Consider the following 23,017-nt stretch of genomic DNA (forward strand, 5'->3'; position numbering starts at 1 on the left):
ACACACACGTGCTTGAATTGAAAGTAAAACCTCAATTTGTTAACAGAGGTAGTCTTATGAGTGACAGGATTATTTTTATTTTCATTAATCTTATCTGTAATTTATAAATTTTTTTGTAATTGTCTATTATTTGCTTTAATAATTAAAAAAAGTACTAGGTCAATTAGAAAGCATTGATACATTTCAAAAATTAGAAATCATGTTCTCACATCTCAGTGCCATAAAATTTGAGCTACATAGTTTTACCCAAAAAATTTCTGTCAACTTTGACCTTTAAATATGTGCTTAAGTGCCTGCATAGGCAAGTGCAGGGACTGGGGTTCGATCTCTGGTCCTGCATGCCACACAGGGCACACCCTTGGGGTGCTCTGAGCCAGCGACCCAGTCTGACCGTGGTGATGCACTTCTGTAATCCCAGCACTGGGGAGCCTGAAAATAGGAGGATCACTCTGAGTCTGAGCTATGTAGTGAGACCCTGTATCAAATAAATAAATAAATAAAATATTACTGGGATAGAAAAAATTTCAAATGAAAACTAGCAAGCTATTTGCAAATAATAATAGGAGTTTTACACCTGCAGTCTTGGAATATGCAGTTGTATGTGTAATCTTGTATGCATTTATTTGAAAATGTGATTGAAGAAAAACAAATATTTAATGCAAAAAGGAAAAAAGCTAAACAAAAGAAATAGAAATTATTAATGATAAAGAGATACAGATGAAATGGAAAATAATATAGTTTAAAATGTATCAATAAATCCAAAATGTATACTTTTTTTTAAAAGCAGTAATGGGGATTTTTTTTTATTTTATTATTTTTTTATTTTAGGGAAGGGTCTACAGATTGTTCAGGGTCTCACTATTAGATCAGACTCATAGTGACCTGCTTGTTTATAGCCTACCAAGAGCTGGGATTACAGGCGCTTGCCACCATGCCCAGTCTCCATTGCAGTCTCAGCATGCCTGGGGGTGGGGCTGGCATGAGTATTGGGGATTAAACCCAGAACCTTTGCACTGAGCACATCTGCAGACCATTTTATAGTTTTCATTATGAGACAGGGTCTTGCTAAGTTGCTCAATTGCCAGGCTGGACTTGAACACGAAATCCAACTTCAGCTTCCAGTCAGGCTGGGTTTACAAGAGTGCACCTCAAAGGCAATACTTTTTGAAACATCAAGAGACAAACATTTGCTATCAAAAGGAATAGGAAAATACAAACATCATGAGATGGGGATGTAATTGGAAGTGATTTAAAAATTATAAGGAAAAGTTGTACAAAGCAATGTCATCAGCTTAAAAATCTAGATGGAACAGAGGATTTCTGAATAAAAATTTTAACAATAATTGCCATGGAATAGGTAGTAGATCAAAGTCAGTAAACAGAAAAAAAAAAAAAAGAGAGAAAATAACCAAGGGTGTTTGGTTTTGTGAGTTAGTCTATGGTATTCAGAAATAGGGAGAACTGTGTTATGCTAACTATTGCAGAACATATAAAAATTGGAAAGAAAGATCTTCTACCTATCTTATTGTTGCATGCAGCTGAGTTAGATAGAAATATTATAGGTAGGCAGACAGGGCCAGGCTCTCGAAGGAGATACCACAGAAGACAAGATATCTTGCAACTCTGGGAGAGTTGGATGCTCCCACTGTGGGCCAGACCTAAAGACCAAAGATCAAACAAATGCCAACCTCCCTAAAAATTGGCATCCAGGATTGATCATCACCCTGAGGGATCCAGAAGAATCATTAATCTGACTACTACTGGATGGCTACCTAATAAAGTCCTGTTCTACATTCATGACCGCTTGCTACGTGACTCACTTCCCCATTTGGTCCTGGACTTAATCAATTTTACCTGAGCAATGGTGCTTGTAATCCCATTGGGTGACCATAGTTTTGTCCCACCCCACATCCATGTAAGTGAGTTCCCATGTTCTCCACTACCTTAGACCCGCCTCACTGCATGGTTTTACTCTATAAAAGTCCCTGGAAGAGACAGCTTCCTGGGGACTACCCACTCCGGGCCCTCCTCCTGTCCCTCTCTCAGACAGGAGCTTTCTTTCCCTCAGTAAATATATTCTGCTCATAACCTCCATGTTCCTAAAATTCATTCTTCCGTTTTAGAGAACATGTACTTGTCCAGGTCAGGTCAGGAGATCATTTTTCCCCTATGTCATTTGGAGGTTCCCAGTATCATTTGGAGGTCACCCACCTGAGATCAGTTTTTCTCCCTGTATCACTATGATGCTAGCATAAATCTCACATTAAACTCAGACAGGGGTTGCCCAAGGAAGTGATGAACCAGTATCAACGTAGGTTTCTTTTTAATAGGGAAACATTATTTCAAATAGGATTACATGTCTGTGCATGCTGTGTGTGTGTGTGTGTATGTGTATGTGTGTGTATGTGTTTGTGCATCTCCACAGGGAACAAATTTTTTTTTCTGTCCATTGTTTGCTGTGATTCTCCAAAACTATGGCCAGCTGACCTGGAACAATCACTGAGGATTCAGTCTGTGTGAGTGTAAATTTTGTGGTATTTGTTAGAGGGACCTCAAACCTAGCCAGAGAAATAAAAAAAAGTCTAGGTAGAAGAGAAAGATACAGGAGAGGACAAGTTTTATTTAGTTAGCTTTTGAAGATACAATTCTTCAAGTGATCACCTAGCAAGAACCTAAATGCCTAGATTTTAAACATATGGCAATCCTTTGAAATTTGCAATTATAGAAAATATGAAAAAATATGTAGGTAAATAAATAAAATAGAAAATGCAGATAAAAGAAAGAAATCAAAAGCTAGCAATCCCACTACTGGTGACACTTTGGTGTGTCATTCCAGGCTCCTCTGCTCATAATTGCATGCATGTGTATCCACATAGTTTTCAAAACTGTGTCAATCACCAAAAGCATTTTGTAGTCTGCTGCCCCCTACTACTAGTATGTCATGAGCATCTTTTCATTTCATTAAATATTCATGTTAGTTGTCACACCGTTCTACAGTGTTGTCTCTCTCATCACTTATATAACTGAATTCTTCTTGTTGGAAGTGTCAATTTTCCCCTCTCTTTTTTCAGAACAGATTTTTTCATGCAAAAATCTTAATACAAAATGATTTTTTGTGTGTTTTCAAGGAAAACAAAATAAGACTCAGAGCAAAAGAAATGTTTAAAGGGCCAGTGAGATAGCTCAGCAGACTAAGTGCTTGCTTAGGTAAATGCAGGTACTGGGTTCGATCCCTGCCACCACATGCCATGCTGGCCCTGCCCCGGTACACTCAACCAGCTACCAAGACCAGGCATGGTGGTACATGCCTGTAATCCCAGGGCTGGGGAGGCTGAAAATAGGGGGATCACTATGAGTCCAAGATGCATAGTGAGACTCTTCATTCAGTAATAATACTACTAATAATACTAATACTACTAACAAAGAAACATTTGAAATAAAGTTCTTTGGAAATGAAATTAGAAGCAGGTATATGATTTTTTAAAAGACCTTTTTAGAGGAAAATATTCTTCATACTATATGTAAAGACGTTTTTTATGAGCAGAATATATTTATTGAGGGAAAGATAGCTCCTGTCCGAGAGAGGGACAGGAGGGGGGCCCGAGCGGGTTGTTCCCCTATATGTAAAGACTCTTAAAGATGTGACAGAAACCCTAATTGGAATTGTGAAGTTTAAGGTAGGTCATCAACTTCATTGGCTTGGGATCCTTTCACAGCATTAATAAATCATGCTCCAGGTGTATCTCTGTGGGTTGTGGAGACATCTCCTTGGACATAGTGTGTGGTGCCTGGTCCCTTCTTTTTGGCCTTGTTTCCTTTTGTACTTCTGGCTGCCATGGGCTAAATAGCTTTGCTCCACATGTTGTTCTGCCGTGATGTTTCTGCCGGGGGGGGGGGGGGGGCTCAGCTCACCATGGACTGAATCCCTTGCAACCATGAGCCAATCAAACCTCTCATCCTAAAATTTGGTGTTGGTTGGCTGCTGGCTGGGAGTTTGACAGTGTTTTATGTTTTTCTTCCGTCAATTTAGACAGAGCATGTTCTAATTGTGGTGGAAAATGAGCAAGAGAATAAACACAAGTGCTTCTTCAGGCCTTTGCTTGGTTAGCATTTGTTAGCACATTGTTGGCCAAAGCAAATTACAGGACTGAATCTAGAGTCAGATTATGAGGGCACTGCCAAGGATGTGAACAAAGAAGGTGTATGGAGTTGGGGCCATTAGTGCCATCAGTCTACCTGGCATTTGTAAGTTGAATGGCATGGTGATAGAGGAAGCTGTAGGGACTGTTAGAGTATTACATGATACCAGCTAGCTGGATTTCATGCTCTTCAATGTTGCTTTATGTTCTCCTTTGCACTAACTTCACTCTCAGAGAGCACTTTCTCCTTGATAGTACTCAGAGCTCCATCTTGAAAATAAAGGATTTCAGCCGAAAAAGACCTTATCTTCCCCAGTTGTCCCAGCTAATGATGTGGAGTCCTTTGGGCCAATGTGAGTTACACATCCATCTTGAAACTAGCCACCATGTCTGGAGGATGGAATCTGATGATTGGCCAGGCTTGGGCTCACTCCTGGGACCATCTAGAATGGAGTGAGGGACTCAGCCTTACCCAACCCTTATAAATTGTGAGTAGGGGATTGGAAATAACTTCGAGGAAAATAGAGAGATAGCATTACTAGAAATTATGTCTAGAAGAAGAACAAGTGAATGTTAGATGAATATGAAAGATACTTCTGTTCGTTGCTTTGAATGTTTTTATCTCATTAGACTCTACCGACAAAAACTATGATTACTCTGTGTTAGTCACCAAACTCAGTGTTTTATCAACATCATTTTACTTATTCCTTAGAATGCTATGAGTTAGGAGGTAGTACTTGCATTTTGCTGGCTAAAGAGTTGAAGCTTATAATAGCTTCAAATAATAATTTGTGGAAGGTCACTCAATCCTGCTATAGGGGAGGTTTCAACTTAGTTTGTCCTTCTCGAGAATCTCTTCTGTTATTGTACAATTGAGGAATAAGAAAGCACACTAAAAAACTCCTTAAGAGGAAGAGCAGAAGGTCATAATACACCACATTAAGGCCATTTGGGTCTTAATATTGCAAAGATAATCATCATCCTGTAACCCCAGAAACATAAAATCTATACCAGTACAGTATACCTGACTCACCATGCCAAGAAGCTTCTACTACTTTTTTTTAGGAGGTCTAGAACCAAGAATTCCCACATGAAGTACTGTTTTGCAATTGGCTGGTGGTAAACCTAGAAGATTGTGTTGAGAAGAATTTTTAATCTAGTTGAAAAGTGAACTGCAATGAATTCAGGAGGGGAAAGTAATAACATGCTTGTCAAATATTTGATACTGTAGGAAGTCGCAACTTCTCAGTCATTGTGAAGCCACATGTATATGGGGCTCATGCCTCTAGGTGTGGATTATTTTGTTGCTAAGTTCTCCATGATAGAGGAATTCCATGGCCAAGTTTTTGGAGATTTCCATTCTAATTTAGCACAAATCAAAGTAGAGATCTTGGGCTGGTGAGATGGCTCAGTGGTCTAAAGCACCTACTTAGAACAAGCTTAGCAAATCACAGGGGACCACGGTTCAATCCCCCAGCACCACATGCCAGCCAGCCCCACCCCCTGGTGGGCTGAGCTGGCCACACACACACACACACACACACACACACACAAATAAATAGAATTAAAAAAAAACCAAAACATAAAGTAGAGATCTTTTTTCCTAAGGGAAAAACAATTTTATTTTGCTTTGAAAAGTTTATAGAGTGAATAACTACTACAAAGACAACAATATGCAGTGTATTAATTATTGTAACTGTCCTACTAGCCTGTTTTGAAACTGTCTCATTGTTATTTGTTTCTCAATTAAATGAATAAATTAATTAAATAAATTTAGAAAAAAACTTTATATTAGGGCCAGAGAGATAGCTCAGCAGCATAAGTGCCTGCCTGACAAGTACAGCACAATTTTGGTTTTACTTTTCAAGTAAACACTATAGATGTGACTATCATTCTCTATTGTTCATCTATCATGATCCCTGTTGTATTTTAACATTTAAAAATAATGCAGTTATAGTAAGACTTCTAAACTGTTTGTTTTTAATTATCCTTTTTCTTTCATTTTACAGATCACTGATTGGAGTCATTTTGTGGTACAGCTGAAAAGAATCCAGTAAGAAATCATTAGAAGGTGTAAATATTGGCTTAAACTCCAGCTGAGTCTAGTATTTCTTCTCTTTGGTAGCATCTCATCATAAAGGAAACATGTATGGCAGTGCAAGAACAATCACCAATCTGGAAGGTAGTCCTTCCAGGTCACCACGTTTGCCAAGATCTCCTCGTTTGGGCCACCGAAGAACGAGTAGTGGGGGAGGGGGAGGAGCAGGCAAGACTCTGTCCATGGAGAATATCCAGTCCCTTAATGCAGCCTATGCTACATCTGGACCCATGTACCTGAGTGATCATGAAGGTGTGGCTTCAACAACTTACCCAAAGGGCACCATGACTCTGGGCAGGGCTACCAATCGAGCTGTGTATGGAGGCCGTGTCACAGCCATGGGGAGTAGTCCTAATATTGCTTCTGCTGGACTTTCCCACACAGACGTCCTCTCCTACACAGACCAACATGGTCTGACTAGCTCATCCCACCACCATCACCACCAGGTCCCTTCCATGTTGAGGCAGGTAAGAGACAGCACAATGTTAGATCTTCAGGCCCAGCTCAAGGAACTCCAGAGAGAGAACGACCTCCTCCGGAAGGAACTGGACATCAAAGACAGCAAGCTGGGATCTTCTATGAATAGCATCAAGACTTTCTGGAGTCCTGAGCTTAAGAAAGAAAGAGTGTTGAGGAAAGAAGAGGCAGCCCGGATGTCGGTCCTTAAAGAGCAGATGAGGGTTTCTCATGAAGAAAATCAGGTATGTTATGACTCATCTCAGTATTTTTGAGTCTTGGCTTCTCACTGAGTAGTTAGTGCTTTGCAGATGATGCCAGAACCTGTGCAGAAGAAAGTTTGGCCTCATCAAGACGGTTACAGTTTCGTATGTGTTTGACTTGGATGCTACAAGAGAACATAGGATATATGAGGTTAAAGCTTGTGTTTTTTGTTTTCCAATAACTTTTTCACATAGTTGCAGGAGTGGGAGGTGATCACTGCCTGAGTCTGTACATGGTTAATTTTGTTCTCTTTTTCAGCAGCTGGAACAACAATTCAGATGCACCTCTCTCTGAATAGAAGAGGAAAATGCTCTCTGCAAGAGTAAACAATTTAACAGTAACACTGAGAGGGCCACATTTGACTACTTTATTATTTTGTTGTTATTGTTGCTGGAATGCCAGCAGCATTGTTTCTTTCTAGAAAGAGTGAAGTTTGTTCTTTAAGTAGCAAACTAAACAGTATGAAATCACATTGGTAGAATGGGCTTGATACCATGTTAGAGAAACACAAGAAATTTTGCCTTGGTGTTTTCTACCTTTATCCATAGGAATTTTTTTTTTTGCGGGGAACAGATCTTGTTATGTAGCCCAGGCTGGCCTCAAATGCACAACAACCCATCAGCCTCAGCCTCCTGAATGCTGGGGTTACATGCATGTGCCATCACACCTGCCTACCTTTATCTATTCAGTATTGTCTGCTATGTGCAAGATATCTTCTTACACTTTGATCCATCTTCCGTGTCATAGCAAGATTACTTTCTCAGAGGCTATCTGTGATGGTGTGTTTCCCTTCTTTAAAGTTGTCACTGAGTGTACATTGTCTTCGGGAAGAGGTCTACCTCCTTGACTGAGTCTGCAACACCTTCTACTGGAAAACCTGGCCTTATTCTTCCAGGCTTGTCTCATACCCTGTCCTTCACACTACATCCTTCTGCATCTGCGCTGCCTGCACTACTGATTAGAAATTCCTGTGGGCAACTGAGGTTTCCCACCTGGAGCATTTGCTCTTGATGTTCCCTACTGCTTGTAGTCTCCTCAGCACCTCTTCCTGCTGCTTCTCTTTCAGTCCTAGCCAGTCTCCATTTTCAACTTCTTATCTATCTCTTATGCTGCTATTTTCATACAAGGTTTGGAGTCTGATGCAAACTGATGAGGCTGCAAATCCCAGCCTCATCTCTCAATGGTGGTGAGAGGAAGGCAACGAGATGGAACTAGAGGCTCCTGTACTATTTGGCTTAAGAAGTCTCAGATGTCATTTAACTTCCTGTAGAAATTTGAGATTACACCAGCTTGGCTAACTGATGAGTCTGTGATAGTTGGTGTTGATGTTGGTCTACTGAGGCATGCTGCCTTTCTTAGTGTCATCTGCTGTCCTGCCTCTCTGTTTCCTTGGCCATCTATTCTTTGGAGCCAAGTGCCCATGGAAGCATTTGTGACCTGTGTATATGTTTGCCCTTTGTTCTCCTTCTGCGTGTAGAAAACAATCACCTTATGCCTTTGATTATTTGACAGAGCCATTGCTGGTTCTTGTATGTGGAAATGTGACTTTTTTTTAAGTTGGAAAGAAATCTTTGTTCGCCACTGTTCATCAAATTAGTGCTTTTCATTACTATTTCTTCTGCTTTCTAACTTCACTAGTTCAATAAACCTATGATGGTACTGTGCATTTCCTCTCTTCTGTATTGGTTTCTCTTACTTTTAATGTTTGTGAAATTGGTTGAAGCAATTTAGGAATGGTGCAAGTAGTGCTAAAAAATTTGAAAGCTGTTCTTTAAATTTTCAGCTCCAAAATGACTTGTATCTTATGCTTCTGTTTGTATTTTTGGGCACAGATCCCCAGTAATGCATGGCTGTGATGTAACTGGAAAATATGGCGAATGTTTACATTTTTAACAAATGTATTGCAATAAAAGATGCATTGCCGTATAGCCACCTTAATACACTCCCCAGCACTGAACACATTTATCCCATCATTGTTATAACTTTCTGAAGCAGCTTTAGAGGTCCTTTTTGTGAGTGTTTTTAGTTGTGCTATCATAGCTGCCTTAATGTCCAACATCAATTGCAAGCATTTGCCTTTCCTGGTCCTTTTGACTTTGGGGGAGAGCCAGAAGTTGCATAGTGCCAGATCTGGTAAATAAGATGGCGAGGACACACCATAATGTGTTTCACAAGCCTGTGTTTTTATTAGATGGTGTTCTGAAGAAACATTCCCTGTGTTTTTGATCACATCTCATAAAGACACTTTATTGTTATGATGTCCTTGTTGAATTTATTATGGACAGCTTATTCTTTATTTTTAATTTTTTAATTTTAATTTTTTTTTTTTTTTTTTTGGTGGCTGGCTCAGCCTGCCCTGGGGGTGGAGCTGGTGTGGCATGTTGTAATGGGGGTCGAACTGGAGATCGATCTGTGGTCCCTGTACTTTCCCTAAGCTTGCCTAAGCAGGCGCTTTAGACTACAGAGCTATCTCACTAGCCTGACAGCTTATTCTTTGGAGTGGCATGAACCTATTGTCAATAGCTCATGTTCTCAAGGTCATAGCAATAATTGATCTGGAGAGAGGTGTGGCTAAAACATTAAGCATGAAGGTCCACTGCCATATTAGAAAGCCTTCCTATTATTTTTGATGGCTTGTGGAAGTGGTGGTGAACCTATGGCACATATGCTGCAGCTGGCTGTTTGTTATTGAAAGGTCTAGAAGCTTTGTCATCACTGACATGTGGTGTGGCTAGATATGATTGTAAGAAAGTAAAGTAACCTGCTGTTCTGTAGAAGTAGAGTATGAACTGGACTGGCCAAATAGCTTAGCAGATTAAAGTGCCTGTAAACAGGCACAGGGGCTGGAGGTTGGACCCCCAGGCCTGCCTTGTCGGCTCCACCCCCAGGGCATGCTGAGAGGTCAATTGAGACTGGGTGTGGTGGTGTGTGCCTGTAATCCCAGCTCTTAAATCCCAGGCTGTAAACAGGTGGGTTACTATGAGTTGATCTAGTAGTGAGACGCTGAACACCATGTAGACCTTAAAAAAACAAACAAACAAACAAACAAACAAAACAAAACAAAAAAAAACTGTAGACCCTTCCCTAAAAGTAGAGTATGAGTTTGTCTTTTTTTTTTTTTTTTAAAGATACGTCATTTTTTTTTTTTTTTTTTTTTTTTTGCAGCTCTATTCTGTTTACCAGTATAATGGAGATTAGAGAAAGAAAGAGTAGACAGTGAATTTTGGGATGCTCATAAGGAGCTGGGTGTGGTATCATGTTCTTGTAGTTCTAGTTATTTGGGAGGCTGAGAAAGAAGGATTACTTAAACTCATAAGTTCCAGACTAGCCTAAGTAGCATAGCAAATCTCCATCTCAGCAACCAACCAAACACACAGAAGTTCACAAGGATTTTGTATTATAGTTTGTCCATAGAAGTAACTTTTCATATTCCCAGATATTTTCGTACTGCTATTAACTTGATATTTTTAATGGATTTTCTCCCAAATTAGGTATTTCTAAGGCAATTTTTAGAGATTTTCCTAGGCTGTGCATGGATAGCCAGAGCTCTGCAGAAATATAAATAGCATCACATACTAGGAGACTGTACTAGATCTAATATTTACCCATCTTGTACAGAAATGGGACAAGGTCATTGGGAAATGTAACCGAAGAAGTGTAAGTAAACCTGTCTGGGGAATGTTACAGCTTTTAAGCAGTGGTTATGTGATAATTTCTATTTCTGGCTTAACACAATAGTAAAGAATCTCCTTTAAATCAATATTAAGATAAGTTTTGATCCAGTTTCAACATATAATTCACTAATATTTATTTTGAGTTGGAAACTTAAAAAGATTGAGAGGAATCACATTCCTGTGTTTGTTAATTATCATTTCTTTTATTTGTGTAGCTGCAGGGCCACTTTAACATGGGTCATTCAGCTCTGTTCTCAAATACTCATTTTATGTGAGTGTCCAGACCTGACGAGTTGCACCAACTGCAGGCAAGTGATAGAGTTTGTTTTATCCAAGGGCTGAGAGTGCTGCTCTGTTGTAGAGCACTTGCCTAGTATGTGGGAAGCCCTGGGCATAATACCCAGCACTGCCAAGAAAAAATACACTTATCCTACTGAGGAGGCGGTGAGGCAACCGCATCAGTGAAGTGCAATTGCAGTCACTTTGTGGAATTAAGGGCTGACTCTAGGAGTGCTGGGTTTTATTAGATCTGTAGGTGAGACTTGGGTGTTGTTACAGTTCAGCTATGGTTTGCCCACAAGGGTTCATGTGCTGTAAGCTTGTTCCCCAGTATAACTGTATTGCGTGGTGATGGGACTTTATGAGATAACTAGGTCATAAGTTCTACCCTTATGAATGGGTTTATGTCTTTCTTAAGAACTGGGTTCTCTTGAGCCTGATTAGTTGTTGTGGAGATGAGACGGACCTGGAGGAACTGGATTAATTATTGTGACAGCAAAGTTTTATAAAGCCAGGTTGCCTCTGGTATTTAGTCTTTTTTATGTGTGTCCACTTCTTACTCTTGTGCATGCTCTTGCCATGTGCTGTCATCTGCGGTGGAGCCCTCACCAGAAGCCACTGCCATGCTCTTGGGTCTTTGAACTGTGAGCCAAATAAACCTATTTTCTTTATAACATACTCAGCCTCCAGTATTCTGTTACAGCAATGGGAACTGGGCTAATGTTGATGTACTCACTACTTAGATAAACTTGTTTTATCCCAGTACCTTCTTTTGGGATTCTTTCTTTCTACCACTACAAAGACACTTCCCATATGTGTCACTTTCTAGGAAGTGCCAAACCTAGAAATTCATACTACATTTGTTCTGGATTAAAAACCCAACCCCCCTAAGAAAGGATATATCGGATTTCTAACTCCTACTATCTCAGAATATAAACTCATTTGAAATTAAGGTCTTCTTAGAGGTAATCAAGTAAAAATGAAATCTTAAGCATGAGTCCTATTTCAATTTGACTAATATCTTTATAGAATCTGGTCATGATTATGGATGTGCAGAAGGGAGATGATGTGAAGATGCACAGGGATGAGGAGAACTTCCTTAGGGAAAAAGAGAGGCCTGTAATTGATCTTCTTCTCTGCCTATGGAAGAAACCTCTACACAAGTACTTTTTAAAATTATTTTTAAAAGATTTTATTTATTTATTTGGTACAAGGTCTTGCGATGCAGTTCAGACTTGTCTCAGCCTCCCCAGTGCTGGAATTACAGGTGTGTGCCACCATATCTGGTTTTGGGGTGGCACAGTGTGCCTGGAATTTCAGGGCTTTCAGGCATGCAGTACCTGAGATCGAATTCAATTCCTTGTGCTTGCCAGGGAGGTTCTTAGACTGCTGAGCTATTTCCCCACCTCCTACACCAGTACCTTGTGGTCTTTATTTATGGCACCCATGACACACTAAAACAACAGATTACTAAGTGAAGTGCTCAACTTTGAGACTAGAATAGGTCCTGTTTAAGAGAAATATTTGTTGTTTGCCTAACACAGCAATTTCCCAATCTTACGTAATCATGGAACTTTATCTTTAATTAAGTACCTATGTACCAGGGAGCTACTGTATTATTGCAAAAATTCTGTGTGCAAAGCCAGCCCCAAACCAACTGGATTGAAAAGAAACACATATATCCTTCCTCCACATCGTGGTGGGTTGGCTCCAACTTGGCTGGACTCTGAACTGTGGGCTTAAGGCTCCAGGCTGCAAGTTGGGTTTAGGTACGCTTACGTGTCTTCACATTCTTAGAAGAGCAGCTGTTCAGGGCTTCACTTTCTCAAGGTAGATTGCAGGGTGTTCAACCAAATCTTACAGACATGATTAAGGCTGTACTTTCCTCATGTCCACTAACATTCTCTTGACTAAAGCATGCCCCATGGCCAAGCCCAAAGTCAGGATATGGAAGAAACCTACTCCCTGCCAAGACAGAGAGAGAGGGAGTGGTGTGAATTTATATGTTAACAAGCTCATTGTTGCAAACTATAAGAATTCCTAGAACTAAGGGCATGAAGCCTCATGTTGGAAAGGCTGAAACATCTCTTCAGAAACATCTTCTGGAAGATATTAAGAGACCTGTGAAGGAAGATGAGCACTTTCTGTGACTGAAGGAGCCCTATTAATGGCTCAACTTCAGGCTGCTTCCCTTCTCAAGTATCTGGCCAATGAAACCAAAGTAGAAACCTGTGGGAATCTAGGAAGGCTTTTGTTTTTATGATAAAATGAATAAATGTCATCAGCAATGTTCTTTTTCCCTTCTTCCTGCCTTAAATGTTGATGTGATGCCTGGTGTTGCGTCAGCCACATTGTAACCATGAAATAAAGACCAAGACAAACACAGAGACATATGTATGCCTTTCCATCCCTCAGCAGTTGAGACAGCACCAGAAAGTCTGTGCTCCAGACTTCTAGTCGTTTGAGCAAATAAGTCTCCAGCTGTTGCAGTTACTATTGGTTGGGAATTCTGTTCAATCATATGTCTTATCTGTTGGTAAGTTTCTTCATGTTAATTCTGAGTCAAAGTGTGATTGCTTTTTTGCTGCTGTCACATAAACACTTGGATTTAGAAATGGATAATATAAAGTAGTTTATTGACACAATGTAACTTGGGATGCCAGATCTTACAGGGACCAGAACAAATGTGCATCTTTCTTATTCTGAATTAGTCTTTCCTAGCTCTTTACATGTAACTTTTGTCTACATTGGTGTGGAGTTAGGCAGTGACCTACTTAGACAATTTTAAATGCCTCTGAAAGAAAGGTGGGATCTTCTTTGGTTCTGAGGATGGTTGGCATGGCACAGAGCCGGCTGCTGGTTTCTTTGTGTGCTAGAATGTATGAGAATGATTTGAAGTGAATTTTACATCTTTGTCACAGATGCCAGCTGTTTTTTGCCTCACTAATATATTGCAGTTAGCCCTAGAATCTGCCATGTGGACCATGTTAGTAACCTTTTCTATTCCCAGATTTTCTTTCTTCCCTGAAAGATCTGGCTAACGGGAGGAAAAGAAACAGTCTTGTATGTTGGACCTTGGGATATCTAAACGATTTCTACCTCACATTTTTTCTCTAGATCACTTTATTTGAGTGATGGGATCACAATAGCCCATGGAAACCCAAGAAAATATTTCAGACTATTCAACTAAGATTATTTTAGTCTTATGGTGCCAAAAGTACTTACTGAAACCAGGTTTACAGAGAGGAAGGGAAGGAGAGTGGTTACCCTTGAAAGATTCACTGCCTAATACAAATCCCTTATAGAAAACCTGCTCAGAAGATTTTGAGAAGAAAGTCTATGTTGACAGGAAGAAAGGAACAAGGTGATATTTATCAGCCAACATAAATGGATTAGGTTCTCTTCTGGCCAGAGTACAAGCGTAGTTTCTATAATTAGTTACAGGTGGAGCTCTTGTGTGGTTATTTTGGAGTCCGTTGACATCTGTGTGCAACCCTCCTCACCCCCAGTTGGCATTTGGACTCAATACGTGATTTAGTTTTGCAAAAATACAGAAAACTATAAATCAATCTCTCTCTCTCTCTCTCTCTCTCTCTCTCTCTCTCTCTCTCTCTGTCAAGCACACACACACACACACACACACCCCACAGAGAAAGCTGCTCTAAAATTCAGGTTCAGAAGGTTGTGAAAAGCCTTTTTTCATTTTGGAAAGTTCAGCAGGTAGGTTTTAATGCAGAGTGATGAACATGCATGCAAGAGAATGGGGCAGCCTGACAAATGGAATTCTTGTGTGTGTGCACAGTTTCCTCCATTTCTCCATAAAGCCAGCTTTCAACCACATCTAGGAAGTAGTGCGTGACCATCTTTTTTTTCAGTAAGAAGAGTCTAGGCTAGACAGAAGTAAAGACTGTGGCAGCAACTTCCTGTCTGATAAACCAGGCCATAAACTTTAAAGATGGCTATATGCTTTATACAACTTCTGGTGGCTTTCAACTAGGAGAGCTTTGCTTATCAAGGGGACATGTGGAAATGTCTGGAGATATTTCTGGCTGTCAGAATTGGGGGAAGAGGGAGGTGTGCTGCTGCACTGTGAAAGGACACTGTCCCTTTCATTATCCAGCCCAGAATGCCAGTGCATGTAAGGTTAAGTCTTAAGTGCATGATTAATGAGATAGGTCTTTTATCTTAATCTGTCACTACACAGTGCCTTCACTCAGTGCTTTACTTTTATTTTGTATAGTGATGATCAAGATATAAAGTTTTATAAAATTGACGATATAAAACCTTTTCTTTGTCATTGTGTGGGAAAGAATTGATTTTCAATGTTGTCTTTTTTTCCCCTTCTCTTTTTGCCAATCTTGATCTGGATTAGTAATCATAAATCTTCAAATTATCTTTTTAAAAAGTGTATTTAGTACAGGGTATACAGGGTCTCACTACACAGATTGGACTAGTGGTGATTTTCTTGTTTTCAGCCTCCCAAGCACTGGGGTTATAGGCACGTGTCACCATGCCCAGTCTCAGTCACTGTCTCAGCATGCCCCAGGGGCAGGGCCAGCACTGCACACCAGGGATCGAATCCAGATACAGCACTTGCCTAGACAGACGCTTTATTCTGCTGAATTACTTGGCCAGCCCTTCAAATTATCTTGAGTTCTTTTAGAAGTAGACATTTGGTAACTAGACATTACACTTATAAAGAAATGGACAGTTTATTAAGGAAATAAAATCTCTTTTAAAATTATTTTTTATATACATCACTGACTTTTACGGTGGCTCTTGTCCATGTCTGACATTAATCTTGCACTAATAAACACTTTTGAGTAACTTTTTATGTGTTAATTTGCTAGTTATGAAAGACATATGGCACCATCATTTTATGTATAGGATATGAGTTAGAGAAGTTAAATTGCTGCATGAGAACTCTATTAGATTGACTTAGGATTTGATCTCAGGTCTAGTTATTTCTGAAACTGTCCTCTGTCCATTGTAATGAAAGGGGAGACAATAGATTTGCTTGCAAACAGGACTGCAGGGTTGAAATGGTGGTCCTAATATGGAGTGAGGGTGGCAGGGAGAAGCTTCCTGACAGCTTCTTAAGGATGCTGACATAGAGGTATACAAAGAGGATGGAAAGCAAGAACCAGAAAGACAGATAGTGGGGGGAACCAATGGAGGAGGCAGGGCTGCAGGAAGTAGATGAATTCTTGTCAAATAAATGGGCAAAGGCAAATATTTAAGGAACACTTTTATTCTAGAAACCCATCCAGAAGGATGGGAGGAAGCAACTCCTGGGCAAATAAAAAGTAAAACCACAGGTGGCAGAGAGAAGAGAGAGATTATATTTTAAGGTGCTCATTTATTACCTGGCAAATTCTTCTAGATTGTGATGACTTTGAAAGAGTCCCTGTATCAATAACAGGTGAGTGTCAAGCATAGGGCAGCTCTTTATGTAGGTAATAGGACTCTAATGAGAGCAGGGGAGTCTTATTAGTCAGAATTCTTGCCCTTCCTGTTTAGCTGTCTTTGATCTCATTGTGTTGGTCATTGTATTCAGGCTCAGGCTTTTGAATGGATCCATGTCTTGTATTTTGGAAATAGATTTTCCTCTCTTGGGTCCTGGCCTTCCTGAATTCTGCCTGTCCTAGCAATTTTACCTTATGAAACATCACTTTGAGAATCCAGGCTGTTCATTCACTAATTCATTGTCACCTCTTGTTTAAAGGAGCATGTGATTGGAAGTAGCAGAAATCCATTCAAGTTGAAGGAAAAGGGGGATTTACTGGGAAGCATAAGGATTCTTCTAAGACCCTAAGGATAAGTAGGACAGCTAGGTATCATGAGTGGCTGGAATCAGGGTTCATTTGGAAGATGAGCAGTAATTCAAACTCTCAGTCTCAGTCTATCTCTGTCTCTGTCTCTCTGTCTCTGCTTCTGTTTCTATCTCTATCTCTGTCTCTCTCTCTTTCTCCACCGCCCCTGTTTCTCTTTTCTATAAATGCCTTGGGAAAAAATGTGGCCATTCAAGGAAACTGAGTTTGCTTTGTCCTGCCCATGCAAATGCTTAACAGGTATTATCTCATAGTGATAGTCTTGCAATTTCAAATTCAGAGAACAAAAGTTCTAATGAGCTCAGTTTGGACCCAGAGTTCATTGTAGATCCAATCAGTTGTGACCAAAGGAGCAAGTCATGAGCCATGTAACCTGTCTACAGAGCTATGTTAGCCTCTTTGAGAAGGGGATGATGGTTAGATTCTATAAAGAAGTATGGGGCTAGGGTGCTGAGGAGGAAATGACAGCTGTTGTTGGGAAATGTGTGTGTGTAACACATAATTGGAAACTTGTCTATTTCAGTTAGTAGGAAGACCAAGATCAGTCAAGTATGGCTTTTATAGTCAGGAAATGTAATGTTTGTTGCTTCTGTCTATAACTAGCCATTTTGACAGCAATTTCTGTTATTTCCTAGAATCTGTTGACCTTCACACCCATTCTGTCAATTTCTACCTCTGATTGTACCCACTGGAGAAATTCTAGAAATTACATTGACTGACATGGGGATCACACTCTCCTATCGTATCTTCATGAACACATAGGGATCCTTTATATAATGTCAGACTGCATCTTTAATGGAACTTTAAAGGTGTTCCATTTTCTGCAAACTTCCTTAGTGTGGAAGGAAAATGGGTCTCCAAAGTGGACGAGATTTTAGTGCTAATAGGGTCTATAAACTTTCAGAACTAGGTATGTTTAAATCAGTGTCTTCTATTTTAAGGTGTAACAGCTTGGGTTCTAAAAACCATTGGCTGGTGAGTGCATATTATCTGAAAAAAGAATGGAAACCAAATGAAATTTACTGACTTACTCCTTGGAGAAGCTTTCTGAAATAGCCTTATGAAATAATAGGTTCCTAAAGAATACTAAAACCAGAAGATACAAGTAAGTATAAGTTTCTAAGGGAAACTTAAATAGTACTCTTGATAGCCACATTTAGAAATCCCTGAAATTTAGAGATATAAAAAATGTTAATAAATAAAAATTTGCTTTATCAAAAATTTAAACTTTTGTCTGTGTGTGTGTATTATTTTATTTTTTTTAACTTTGGGAAGCCATGCAAGTTTTGAAGGATTTTTTTTTTTTTTTTTTTTTTTTGCTCCGAATGCCTTCAGGGCAGGTTTAGCTGGCTTGAGTTGTGGGGATCGAACCACAGTCACCTGAGCCTGACAGCTTTGTGGAAGCAGCCACTTAAAGAACTGAGCTAGGGCCAGGCCCCGCCATGCAAGTTTTGAGAAGCTAATGTAAATGTCACAGCTTTTTCTAGAAAGATGTGCATAACCTAAATCAAGCACATTTTACTTCTTCATCTCTAAACTCCAGGGGCATTTAAGAATATTTTGGTCAAGAATGTCTCTATAGATACTAGCAGTCCATATTAAATGTCACACACATATCAGGAGTAGTTTCTAGTAGTTACTGAAATGAATGAGCTTTTTGTAATTTGAGAGATGTATTTTGCTCACTGCTATTCAATTTATGCTGAGATAGAGGAGATATGAGCCAGGAGTTTGGTGGTAGTAAAACCATATACACATTATTAAGGTGGAAACTTATTGATGAGCTTTACTACATTCACTAAATGCAGTCAGATGCAATATACTATAGGTGGTAGATTTTTGTCCATCTTCAGGAATAATTTATCTCAAAATGGTTTACATAGTGGTGTAATAGTGCTGTACATATTTAAATATTTTCAGGAAGGACTTTTATGTTTATCTGTGGGTGCCAAAATTTCCAGTTCACTCCATTCAGCTTCATTTCTTTGATTGCAAGCCAATTAACACTACGTGTTCATTTATGAGAGAGCAAGCAATAAAGGGTTTTGGTGAGTTATTAAGTAAGGTTGAAGTGTTCTTAGTTATGTGTTAAGGGTTGGAGAAGTGCTAAAGAAGTGTAAGAAGCCTTGCACATCCCATTAGCCTCTCATGAAAGGTGCTGGAGCCCCATTTCCTTATTCTGTACAGACAGTGAATAAGGAACACAGCAGGAACATACCTACTTCTTGATAAATACCTGGAATACCCTGGAATTTACCTGAACATGAAGTTTCATTTAGGGAAGGAGAATTCTTGTACAATCTACCTCTGGACAAGTCATCAATATTGATGTTACCTCGCTCTCTTCTCCTTCTACTTCTTTTCCTCCTCCTCTTTCTTTTCCTCCTCCTCCTCTTCCTTCTCCTCTTTTCTTCTTCTTTGCCTCCTTCTTCTGTCTTTTTGAGACAGGGTTTGCTATGCAGTTTAGGCTAGCCTTGAACTCAGTTTCTAGCCTGGGATGGCCTCAAACTCACAGTGGTCTTTCTGCCTCAGCCTCCCAAGTGCTAGGATTGTAGACTTCAGCTAATTCTTTAGTGTACTTTTTCTGATTGTGTGTGTGTGTGTTGTGTGTTGTGTGTGTGTGTGTGTGTTAGGGGGGAATCAAAATGTCACCATTGAATACACAGTACTGTAATATAATAAGGAGATACCATAAGACAACATTGGGAGCAATTTTTCCTTATTATCCTCTTGTTCTTTCTTCTTTACAGTCTATGGGATTAGAATATCCCAGGATATTCATCAAGTTCTGATGAGTTTTTTTCTTAGGGATGGATAGGGCATTTTTCTTGACTAAGGTAATAATTATCATAGAGAAATCCAAGGTGTCCATGTTTATTTGCATATGGCTGCCTTGCAAAATTCTGTACCACAGGCAGACTTTCCTTACACTACAAACAAACAAACAAACTCACAGTACATTTTCCTAGTGGGCTGCACAGAAGTATTTTCTAGGGCCTAAGTTAGAAACCATACATCTCTGTATTATAGTAGAGAAAGAAGATGAGGGTGACTTTCCATAAACATTGTTATCTGACTGTTTATGAAAAACAAACTTATGCCTTTCTTGGCTTCAGACATCATTACATCCAGCTAGGATCATGAAGACTCAGAGGAAGTGTTTCATTGATAGGTTTTGGTGAACTTTGGTCTGTTTGCTCATCTTGGTCCAGTGAATCCACCTGCTGCATATGTGGCCAGCTAGAACTCTTGTAAAGACACATTGATAGTTTATACCAAAAATTCAGTTCCCTAAGTCAAGTTCTTGAACCCAAATCTCTCCACTGTCCTTTATATTCATCTACCTACCCTGTAGTGGGGAGGTCACTGGTAACCCACCCACAAAAGGTAAAACAAGATGGTAATTTAATGACTAAAGTAGATTAGGTCCCCAAATATGGAACTTGAAACACATGCTGGGCTGAGTACTAGAGGTATAGTAATAGGCCAGAATTCCTGCCTGTCTGGAGCTTCCATACTAGAGGCAGAAGCAGAAGTAGTCAAATTTTTGACTTGGGCCATTGTAAAAAACCAAGGGCAAAACAGGCTCAGTATGGGGTGGGGAGAACAGAAGTATAGTTTTGTTATTTGTGTTTTGTCAACAAAGCTTCATTCATATAAGTGGTGGTGGTTAGTAGAGAAGTAGTTTCGGTGGAATTTCTAACTTCAGGTTCAGCCAGTAGAGTTTTGGTGGAACAAAATCTGGAAGAAGAGGGAGACCAAGAGATCAGTCTTGGGCAGAAGCTAAGGTTTTTTCCCCCCTCAGAGCCAGAGAAGTGGTCAGAAAAGGTCCAGATTCAGAAATATCGATAGTTGTGAAGCAGAAGTACATTTTATCCTAAGAAGACTGCTTGGTTTCACAACCAAAGGAAGTTACAGACTAAGAATTCATTTAATCCTGGCTTTCGTGCGCCACTGGATGTGATGTTAGCCAAATCACCCTCTTTTCCTGGGCCTCAGTTTTCTCCATTGCATCATCATACTGATTACATTGTTTTAATGACTATCTCAAAAAGGAGTGGTGGGGGAATGAGGATGTAGCCCAGGGCAGAGGCCCTGTGTTCAGTCCCTAGTGGCACAACTAAAGCAGCAAGAACAGCAAAATTTCAGAGGCTGAAGGTGTTGAAATATGCCATACCTTTAACCCTAAATTTTCAGCAGAATTGAGAGGGCTGCAGTAGTAAAAATCAGTGTGGCTATTACATGATTTATGTGTGTAGTTTTACGGGTCATGGAGCTAGGAGAAGACAAGTGTGGATGAAATAGGGAAAAAGTGTTGGCCGTTGTACATGATGTGCATGGTGGTGGTATTCAGGTGCAGCTGATGGGTGCTTTGCTTGCTATGGGTTGAAACATCAAACCCATTATGGTGCTTGCTGGAGATAGGAGCCACCAGCCTTTCCTCAGGAGAAATTTTATAATTTTCCCTTTGCTGTTGATGGCATTTTTCAGCTAGACTAATTGCCATCCTGATAGAAATGTTGCAGAAATATACTCCATGTTCCCATAAGTGCAGGGGTAAAAAGATTGCTTTTAAATAACCTAACGTTTCAAAACTTCATTGCTTCCTTAATCATGATTTTCTTATGTGGCAGATGCCCTGGCTCACATATGGATAGCATTTCTCTGTTGCCTTGTTTTTGACTTTCAGGCCATGCAGTCCATTCTCTGTTCAATGTTAGTTTTCGGAAGGAAAATGAGACTTACAGCTTGAGTGTGGGTCTTAGCCTTTTAAAAAGTTATTTTGTGAATATGAGAATTGTGTTTTACTTTCTCCCTTAGTTGCTTAATATATTTCCTGCTGTTCTTCCATCCACTTGTTAAATAACATCAGTTGCTTAGTAAATGGTTGCTTAGTGAAAGGCACAAGTGTATAGAGCTAAGGTTCTTGAACATTATGAGATTAGGAGGGCTGGATCCAACTGAGACTTTGTTCCACACTGGTGCTGTAACACTGGGAATTAGCTGCCAAGATGGGAAAATTCAGAGACTTCAAGCACAAACCCAAATTTCTGGATTTTCTTGAACATAAACAAGATGTGATAGTCTTGAGCCCAGAGAGTTGGGGTTAAGTAGATGCTATTTGCCTGAGGTAGAACATTATCTCTTCAGATTCCTCTAGGTTGCTCTTTGGTTGGCAGATGTCTTTTCCTGATTTAAGGGTGCAGTGACAAATATTTTTAGGCTCATTGTGTTGGTAGAATCTGAGCATTGCTTGGTCTTGAATGGTCCCGATTGAAAACCCTGACTCCACCTGTGGGAAGGTTGGAAGGAGGACATTGTCAATTCTCTTGGCCTCAAGTGGCTTAAGAGCCATCCATGCAGGGTGGAATATAGGAAAGGAGCTCCTTCTGGATATTTGAGAAAAGAGAAATGAGAAATATATGTCAGACATTGGTCAGTTCTCAAAAGCTAGAGACAAATGACATGATTATTAATCATGGAGACAGTTTGGTGCCTACCCTGGAGTGAAAGGATCATGTTTTCCAAATGGTAGGCTCAAAGAAAAAGGAGAAACTATTATAAGTTCAGGGTAGATGAACACCTCATGCCAAGAAGACAGATGCAGAAGCCCTTCATAGCGAATTTGCCTTGTGGGAGAAAAGCCACCTTTGTTTCCTTTTCTGGATTTCTGTAGCTCTTCAGGATTCTTAAATTTCCTAAGAAAAATTCAGGCAGATAAAGTTGTGAAGAAATGAGCATTCCTGCCCTGCCTTTCTTAAGGACATTGTTGATTTCAGTAGTATCAGCATCATTTCAGCAGCTGTCTTTGATTTTCTATTGGATAGATGGATGTATGTGTGTATGTGAAGACCAGTGCTATAATTAGAGCAGGAAAACCACTGCAGCAGATTGGTGGTTATTTGGTTGATGGGAAAAATTTCTCCAGGCATTTCATTTTCTTGGTATTATTTCAGTCTGCAATACAGGGGCACCTTGTTTCGTGAACTTAACTTTTTCCATAACTCTGGTCCCAAACTATATTGGATGAATGTGAATCAAATTCAGTGGCTGTGTTCAATGTTGACTTTATGGGGAAATTTGGAAGACTGTTTGAAAAGTTAGTACATCAACCCCCAGACCCAGTCCTAGCCCAGGTCCGGTGAGTGTGTGGAGAGCTTTCTGCTACCCTGCACTGGCGGGACCAGTCCCAGCCCAGGCGCAGCGTGGGCTGGACCCTCTCCCATCCCCTCGGGCCGCCCCACACCACTCTGCCGTACGTCCCCACCCCTCCCG

At 40.0% G+C, this 23,017-nt stretch overlaps 1 protein-coding gene across 5 annotated transcripts in view; it reads left to right on the plus strand.

Annotated features, from left to right (window-relative positions):
- The window catches only part of Erc2 (ELKS/RAB6-interacting/CAST family member 2), a 1,093,013-nt gene that overhangs the window by 29,924 nt on the left and 1,040,072 nt on the right, over positions 1 to 23,017 (plus strand). For 3 of the 5 annotated variants that reach the window (XR_002821190.1, XM_004631628.2, XM_004631626.2), the window contains exon 2: positions 6,149 to 6,938. Coding sequence is in view for 4 of the 5 variants with exons in the window: in XM_004631628.2 (XP_004631685.1) it covers positions 6,285 to 6,938 (654 nt within the window). In the remaining variant the exon portion in view is untranslated. Of the gene's footprint in view, positions 1 to 6,146; positions 6,939 to 23,017 lie in introns of those variants that run through there. The other 2 variants (XM_004631629.1, XM_004631627.2) reach the window with 2 other exon arrangements.

Source organism: Octodon degus, unplaced genomic scaffold (assembly GCF_000260255.1).
Source record: "Octodon degus isolate 3935 unplaced genomic scaffold, OctDeg1.0 scaffold00043, whole genome shotgun sequence".
NCBI lineage: Eukaryota > Metazoa > Chordata > Mammalia > Rodentia > Octodontidae > Octodon > Octodon degus.